Genomic DNA, 9,050 nt, shown 5'->3' with positions numbered 1-9,050 from the left:
AGGGAGGCTATTCTAAGTTTAAAAATGCAACATATGAACTTTGATGAGATCTTGGTTTGGAAAAGAATGGTAAAAAGCTATTCTTGATATGTTTAGGAAAATATGAATATGGATTCCTGAACATGACAATTGTTTGTGTTAGTTAGATAAGGTTCTTATTCTTAAAAAGTGTATCTTCTTGGGGTTGTGAACACACAATACAATATACAGTTAATACATTATAGACTTGTACACCTGAAACCTATATAATTTCATCAACCAATGTCACTAATAAATTCAACTAAAAAAACCATGCAAAGTGTATCTTGGAGTATTTAAAGGTGAAATGACATATCTGCATCTTGTTTCCAAATGGTTTAAACCAATAAAAAACTTTGTGAGAGGAGAGACAGAGAGACAGAGATAGAGCAAGAGTGAAAGTGTGCAAATATGCACAAAACTTTTCACAATAAAAGGTGGGGGGAGAGGAAGAAATGGGGTCAAATGAATGGTGGAATCACTTGGTGCCCCTAACTGTAGTCAGCTTCTACACTATGTGCTAGGAATAGGGGGAATCAGTATGGGTGAGGGGCTGATGGCTGTTTGCAGCTGGTCACACCCGCTTCAGGGTGGGGGTCCCCACTAGGGTGCCTGGCCAGTCTGGGTGAGGGGCTGAGGGCCGTTTTTAGGCTGGCCAGCGACTGAAGCTCCCAGCCTCTCCTTTTTTTCTTTTTCTTTTTTTATATTCTGGGATTTATTTACCTTCTATAATTGAAACTTTGTTGCTGAGAGCCGGCTCCTGCTCGCTCCAGCTCTGAGGCCACGGCCTGCTGAAAGTAGGTATCTGGGGTTTGTTTCGCTTCTATAATTGAAATTTCATTGCTTTCAAAGCTCAGAGCCAGGCCGCGGCAGGTGGGGAACCTTGGCTTCCTCCATCACTGGAGCAAGCAAGCCTCCTGCTCACTTCAACTGTGTGGCTGTCGGCTGCCATCTTGGTTAGGTTAATTTGCATATCGTGCTGATTAGCCAATGGGAGGCGTAGAGAAGGTATGGTCAATTACCATGTTTGTCTATTATTAGATAGGATAAGTTATTTCTGAGTGGCCCTGAAGAGCTATACATGTAGTGAATATTTACTAAATTAATTATCTATCCTTTGGTGTTAGAATTTTAAAAAATGGAAGTAGATATTTGGCTATATGTGACAATGTGTATTTTTAGGTAAGGTTTTACTTCCCTAAAAATAGGATCCAAGGTTAGTGTTCAGATAGTGAGTGTGTTTTGGCTCATACTGTAACAAATATCAATGAATAACTTTTGTTTTTAAACAGAAAGAATGTTATGATTTATTAAACTTATATTCCAAAAGTAGGATAGAGATGTTGAGCCAAGAGTTGGACCCTAGATTCTGTTTTAGAGGAAAATAGTCAGTGAAAGAGAACATATGCTAATTATTAGTGTACAATTATCTATATATCTCATATTATTGAAAAAAAAAAGTACTTAATTTGGCCTCAACTAACCAGAAGTTTTAAGTGAAAATATTTTTCTCTAGTCTAATTTGTTGTTGTTTAAACATAATTTTTTAGGATTCCACTTTACTTTATTGACACACCTTGTCAATAAAGTGGTTTATTTTACTCATTAACTTATTTAAATATATATATTTTTTCAATAAGTGCTTCTCAAAGGCCTATTGAGTAGCAACAGCTGTGGGAGAGCATGGAAGAAGTCAGAGATCCACTCCAGTGGATCCTGTAGGGCGATGGGGACACCATATGAAACAAGTGATTCCAATAGTCTTGTAACAGGTTCTGATCAAGCTGTACAAATATAATGGTAGTCATCACACATTATTTGAAACACTGAAATAATTTACCATCTAAATTGAGAGTACCTGATGCCAAATTAAACAAATAATTACCTTTCTTCTTTGATGGTGAGTCTACTTTAGCTGCTGGTTTTGATTCTAAGGGAGCCTCCACTAACGACGGGTTAGGAAGGTGGTCTGCATCTAACATAGATGAAATCTGAGGCTCAAGAAGAGGCTCAAGAAGTTCTGCAGCGCAAGTTGCATCGCTCATCCGCTTACATGGGGCTCTGGGTTTGGGTTTCACTATGGTACAGACCGTTTCTCCCATGGACGCATCCTTCTCAACTTCATTTATAAGGTGGTCCTCACTGGGAATTACCCGAAAATGGGTATTTTCTGATGGAGTAATCGTAGCTGTCCTGGGATGATGGTCAGATCTCTCTCTTTTGCTGACCTAAAAAAGTTGAAATGTTTAAAAATTAAACTACTTTCAAAAGCGTTATAGCCTATTTCTTGAGCTGGATGCAAATAAATGTGCTTATTTTATTTAAACAACATATTCAGTAAATACGTTATTTTCTATGTGTGAAATATTTCATAATTGAAAAGTGGGAAAACTAATAACCACATTTTGTTCAATATCATATTTATAAAAGTTATATTTATAACTGGTTCTACTATGAAGAGTTCAATATTGGAGAAGACTGAGGAAATAGATGACAATTTTTAGATACTAAGAGGGAGAATATTCATTTTCAGGGAGAAAACTTGAATGCTACAGAAAAATTTAGCCCTGCTTGCATTACCTTCAGGCTCTGTTAAAACAATGTAAGATGTTGAGTTATAATGTTGTACACCTGAAACTTACATGTTACAAACCAATTTTTAAAAAAGTAAAAGTGGGTAGTGAAGTCTTAAATGCAATCACACATATAAGCAAATGTATATCTTTAAAAAACTAGAGGTCTAAATATTTCCTCTTTCAAGAGACAGAGAAAGACAAACACCATATGATTTCACTTATATGTGGAACATAAAAAAAGAGAAGAAACAAAATGAAACAGAAACAAACTCATAGTACAAAAAAATAAAAGGATGGTTTCCAAAAGGGAGGAGGTTGTGGGGTTGGGCAGAAAAGGGTAAGGGAATTAAAAAGTATAAACTTCCAGTTATAAAAAAGTCACAGGAGTGTAATGTATAGCATAGGGAATAAGAGTCAGTAATGTCATAATAACTAGGTATGGTGACAGATGGTTACTAAGTTATTATGGTGGTCATTTTGTAAGGTATATAAATGCTGAAACACTATGTTGTACACCTGAAACCAATATAATATTATTTGCCAACTCTAAAGTAAATTTTTAAAAATCAGAAAGAAAACCTTAAAGTTGAGGTAATTCACATACATAAAATAAAAGCAGTCTCTCTCAAAAAATGAATAAATAAAAAATGTATCTTTCCAATTCTTTCATTATGAGTTGGCAAAAAAGCTTTCACAATAATTTTCCTATTTAAAATTTCAGTGTGAAAATTCCATTAGGTACATTTTAAATTTTCCTTACTATAATGTTAATTAACAATCAACATTATTTACTAAATAGAAGCACAAAGAATAAAGCTAGATTTCCTTTGTTGTGCACAGTGCAAACATGAAAAATGTTAACTTTGAATTTACTTATGTGACTCCATGAGGGCACTACCATCATTTATGTTCATATGACTCAGTCAGCTATCACCCCTTCACTCATGGACAACAAACACACTACTCTGTAGGTAAGTAAATCCTAGTACCTTGGTGGACTCTGGGAACCCGCCCCACGTCCATTCCATGTGGGACTCGGATCTGAGTAGGCTCTCGACGGGTTTCACCTCCAGCTCTGAATCACTCTTCGGACATGCTGCCGGGGAATACGGGCTGCAAACACATTACAAAGAAATGTAATGAATTTAAAGTCAGGAACTTCAGTGTTGCTGAGTTTGACAGATTAAAAGAAATGTAAGTTTGAATATATTAACTGTATCCTGCTGATATAAAGAATCTATTTTTAAAATGTCATTTCTTCCTCTTGAGTTTTTTATTAATAATAAAAACAGTGCACACTAGTATTTACGGTGGACTTGCTGTAAACATTTTCTATGCATCATCCCATCTGATTCTCACAAGAAATCTATAAGAAAGGTAATTTTGCAGGAGAGAAAGTGCATGGAAAGATGGACAGTAAATTTAATCAAGTTTAAGAACAAAATAATTATTGAGAGAAAAGGTCCATATTCATGTTAAAAGTACACATTTAGTGCCTCTACTGTCTGAGAGAAATAGGAAACATCATTACTGTCCAAAAACAGAAAAGGCAATTTAATATATTTTTCCTTTAAGAAACAGAAATTTTGAAAATACTTACGTGTCCAAAGGGGACCAATCTCCATCGGATAAGGGGTAGTGATCTCCAGAATGGAAGAGCAGAGGCTCCTTATATTCTTCTTCCTTTAAGGAAGCATTTGAAGATCCTCTGTGAAAGGGGGGCGGGGGAAAAAAGGCAGGAACAAAGATACTATGTCAGCTTAAAAATATCCCCCAAATCTACTGATACATCACCTAAAGTTTAAATGATGAAAAAGGCCTCTTAAAAGGAAAATATGAAGGAGAAGGGGGATTCACCGATGTCACCCAACATACTGTACTACAACCACTATTTAAATATGGGATAAACAGAGGAGGAAAGAAAAGATGATATGATTAAAAATTCATTTTTACCTCCCTTAGTAATAACTGAGGGGGGGGGGGAGCAGGGAAAGGGTAATGGGGGGGCGGGGAATAAGGACACATATGTAATACCTTAATAAAGAAAGGAAAAAAATGAGTATTTTTAAAAGTCATATACAGACATTAAAACCATAGGCGGTTGAACTAATGCATTAATGTTTAATTTAATTTACCCTTGCGTTTCTTGAAGTTGCAGAGATAATATAACTAACCTGCCACATAACCTTAAAATATCCCTCAGAAGCATGTGGGCCCGAATTTTTCATCTTTAGTTGGAAATTTATCACTTGTCCTATTTCACAGAGTCAATGTGAGATTTATGTGTTGTGTCATGTTGAAAGCTCTAAAAAGTATAAATAAAAGTACAAAAAAAAAAAAAAACCACCAAAAAAAAAAAAACACCCTCTGAAAAGTGTGAAGCAGTTTTAGAGCATCTTATCTAGAAAATTCAATGTTCTACCAGAACTTAAAGGTAAAATGAGAATATCTATCACTTAATTTGCTAGACTAAAAATAGATGTATAAACCAGTTTTATTAGTTTTTAATATTACGTTTCTTCCTTTATATCTTAATTTAACATGCTCTCCTTAACTGCTAACTTTGACATGTAACAGTTTTTCCACATAGCAGCTCTTTCTAATTCAAGGTTTTCCTACTCTAATCTTCTTTTGCTCATAAGTATTCAACTCTGGCATACAACCTCATTCAAAGGGAGAAAAACATATACTTGAAAAAGGCCAGCCCTAGCTGGTTCAGCTCAGTGGATAGAGCATTGGCCTGTGGGCTGAAGAGTCCCAGATTTGATTCCGGTCAAGGGCACATGCCTGGGTTGCAGGCTTGATCCCCAGTAGGGGACTTGCAGGAGGCAGCCAATCATTGATTCTCTCTCACCATTGATGTTTCCATCTCTCTCTCCCTCTCCCTTCCTCCCTGAAATCTATAAAAATGTTTAAAAAAAAAGAAAAGAAAAAGACCAACATCTAGGTAAATACCTCGTTTCTTAAGAAAAAATAAAATGCTCAAAGAGAAAAATCAGATGTTTATGTCCTTATTTGCCAAATTTAAAAGGATAGCACATCTTGACTCATCACTATTTATCTAGGTGAAAATGGTTTGAAAAGAACAATGTAAAAGCCATAGACATTTTTTTAAATAAAAAATATTTTTGGAACATATTTCACTGAAGGATAAAAGATCATTCAAGATGAGTTCAGCAAAGCAAACTGGATTTAGTAAAATATTGAAAGACAGATCAGGCATCATTAAGAATTTACAACCCTAGGAAGACATGAAATTATTTTCTCTGGGCATATCCTGACAAAAATAGAGCCCATTAGTTTAGACCCATTAGAGTGATGAAAAAGGTTGCTAATGCTGAGGTTCCTTTCAGTCCTACAATTCTTTAACTAATTTAGGACTTCTAAAAACCTGCTAAAGCACTTTTAAAATGGCACACATGCCTCAGAACAGGCAACCAGGTGGGCAAACCATGACATAGTAACTTAAACTAAGTACATGGCATAAGGATATAGGGAGTATACATATTAGAAATGTGAAGAAAATAGTATAAAGACTAACTTTATCTATGATGAAACAAAGGACAATTATAAGCATTAATGCCTAACATCAGATGATTTGCAGTAGGGTAAATAGTTTAATGTTGAATCAGGGTTGGTAGGTTGAGAGTTTCAGTTGTTGAAGTACATAATAAGTGTGTATAGAGCACTTCAGCCTTCACAGATGCACCTCAACATCATGTCTTCAAATTCAACATCATTTTATAAACCTTTCCCACTCAAAAGCCAACAGAGGTTACAAGATGTATACAACTGTCAAAATCCACTGAATTCTTAAGATCTATGTATATTATTAACCTAGAGGCCTGATGCATAAAATTCGTGCAAGTGGCTCGGCCCTTGCAGCCCCGGCTTCATCCGGAAGGTCATCGAGAAGGTCGTTCAGCTGTCCAGTCTAATTAGCATAATACGCTTTTATTACTAGATATAAATTATACCTCAATTTTTGAAAGTTGAGAGAAAATCAATAGAAAGTTAAAATAAAATCTAAATTACTTATGCAAGGTAAATTAGAGGAACTAAGCAAGTTTTAAGTCTATTTAACTGGTAGTATGTAAGAGATAAATGGGGTTGCTAACTACCATGACCAAAGAACACTAACTCTGTTAACAATATGTTTATCCTCAACCTTTGCATAGTGTTGGTCAATAAATTTCAGTGACCAATGATCTAAGTTTCCATTTGGATATTCTACATTTCCCATATTAGTAAAAGATACCTTATAATGGAACTGAAAAGACGCTGCAATGTTTCTTTGTCTGAATCAGAAATGAAGAGGAGAAAGGGCAAGGAACAAGACATAAGATTCATGTCACCACAGATGATAGAGGGTACTCTAGAAGCCAGTTACTGATCAGGAGATGAAGTATGAAGCCTCAAGGCAATAGATGCTGTCTGGGAAAAGTCTTAGGTTGCAATGAACATAGGGGTGCATATATCTTTACAAATATGTGTTTTCATATTTGGGGGGTAAGTACCCAGAACAGGAATTGCTGGATGATATGTTAGTTCTACACCTAGTTTTTTGAGGAACTTCCATACTGTTTTCCATAGCGGCTGCACTTATTTACATTCCCACGGTGTACAAGAGTTCCCTTTCCTCCACATCCTCTCCAAAACTCATTTCTTATCTACTTGATAACAGTCATTCTAACAGGTATAAGGTGGTATCCTCATTGTGGTTTTGATTTTCTATTTCCCTAATAACTAGTGATGTTGAACATCTTTTCATTTATCTGTATGTTCACTGCAGCATTATACATAATTTTTTGAATTGATTTTAGAGAGGAAAGGAGAGGGAGAGAGAGATAGAAACATCAATGATAAGAGATAATCACTGACTGGCTGCTTCCTGCATGCCCCATATTGGGGATGGAGCCTGCAACCCGCACATGTGCCCCAACTGGGAATCGAACCGTGACCTTCTGGTTCATAGGTAGACGCTTAACCCTTGAGCCATCGTGGCCGTGTGATTGCAGCATTATTATAACAGCCAAGACATGCAAACAAAGTGTCCATATATACATGGTATGTGCGTGTGTGTATACACACAGAATACTATTCAGCCATAAAAAGATGAAATATTGTCATTTGCAACAACATGGATGAGCTTGAGAATATTATGCCAAGTTGATTAAGTCAGATGAAAAGAACAAAAACTATAATTTCACTCATATATGGAATATAAAACAAAAAGTAATACATGTACTAACAAAATCAAACTCATAGACACAGACAACAAAATGGTGAGTTCCAGAGGGAAATAGGGCTTGGGAAGGATGATGTGAGGAAAGGGGGTCAAGAATATGGTAATAAAGGGAAACTGAACTTTGGGTGGTGAGCATGCAATAAAATACACATTCACTGAATTACAATTCTGTATACCAGAAAATTATATAATGTTACTAACTAAAACCCCAATAAATTTAATTTAAAAAATCTTAGGCTCTGCACTCAACTTCCAGATATAATTGCAAGTAAGTCTCATTTTGGTGGATTAAAAAGTGTTTCCTTTTTGATGGTGTGTTCTTAAGCCTCCATTGTTGTTATTGCTGGGTATATTATGTATTTCCATCAGTGGCATGTTTTATATAATTGCACTCAAGATTGTGATATAGCACTGTCCAATCTGAAAAGTCTCTTCCCTCCAATAAGCTACTTACCAGGTGTACCAGTTAATAATGCAGATTTTTTCAATAGATGGGAGTTACACATACTGGTATGTTGATATATATGCGATTTGATATGTATGCTATTTTGTATTGACAGCAAGCTTCAAAACTTCGTATGTCAAATTTGCTGAACATGCTAACATTATAGATATTTTTACACTTAAAAGTGTCAAATTTCGGCAGAGACTATGCCATCTTGAAGGGGAGAGTGGCTGTGATCAGAAGCCTAGCCTTATCTTCAACCAGAAAGAACTCAGATGACACTTCCCAGGACCCTACAACCACAACACCCAGGGACCAGCTGTAAACCCACAAACACAGGGTCTCAAGCACAGCGAATAAGGATTTGCAGGAAGTTTTAATTAATTACTTTATTTTGAAGAAAAAGTTAGTGTATACTTCAGGAAGCTTATGGTGAACATGCTCCATCTCAAGATACTTGTGAACGCTGGTTTAAACGCTTTAAAAGAAATGATTTATATGTGAAAGACAAAGAACATCCAGGTCAGCCGAAAAAGTTTGAAGACCAACAATTACAAGCATTATTGGATGAAGATGCGTGTCAAACTCAAAAACAACTTGCAGAAAGATTAAACGTTGTTTGTAAATGTTGCTCAGCAAACAATTTCCGATCGTTTACAAGCAAAGGGAAAGATTTTAAAGGAAGGAAAATGGGTGCCACATCAACTGAATGAAAGACAAATGGAAAACCGAAAAGTCATCAGTAAAATGTTGGCATGAAAGA

At 35.8% G+C, this 9,050-nt stretch overlaps 1 protein-coding gene and 1 long non-coding RNA gene across 5 annotated transcripts in view; one reads left to right on the top strand and one right to left on the bottom strand.

The window, feature by feature from the left end:
• The window catches only part of LPIN2 (lipin 2), a 90,205-nt gene that overhangs the window by 21,355 nt on the left and 59,800 nt on the right, over positions 1–9,050 (bottom strand). For all 4 annotated transcript variants that reach the window (XM_015562700.1, XM_006761862.2, XM_015562701.1 and 1 more), the window contains 3 exons: positions 4,195–4,302; positions 3,584–3,707; positions 1,904–2,246 (listed from right to left, as the gene is read on the bottom strand). In XM_015562700.1, coding sequence (XP_015418186.1) covers positions 1,904–2,246; positions 3,584–3,707; positions 4,195–4,302 — 575 coding nt within the window. The remainder of the gene's footprint in view (positions 1–1,903; positions 2,247–3,583; positions 3,708–4,194; positions 4,303–9,050) is intronic.
• The window catches only part of LOC107182807, a 7,910-nt gene continuing 4,304 nt past the window's right edge, over positions 5,445–9,050 (top strand). Inside the window, exon 1 of the long non-coding RNA XR_001513540.1 lies at positions 5,445–5,455. This is a non-coding gene — a long non-coding RNA (uncharacterized LOC107182807). The remainder of the gene's footprint in view (positions 5,456–9,050) is intronic.

Source organism: Myotis davidii, unplaced genomic scaffold (genome assembly GCF_000327345.1).
Source record: "Myotis davidii unplaced genomic scaffold, ASM32734v1 scaffold96, whole genome shotgun sequence".
Classification (NCBI taxonomy): domain Eukaryota; kingdom Metazoa; phylum Chordata; class Mammalia; order Chiroptera; family Vespertilionidae; genus Myotis; species Myotis davidii.
This window is presented reverse-complemented; position numbering and strand designations above follow the sequence as displayed.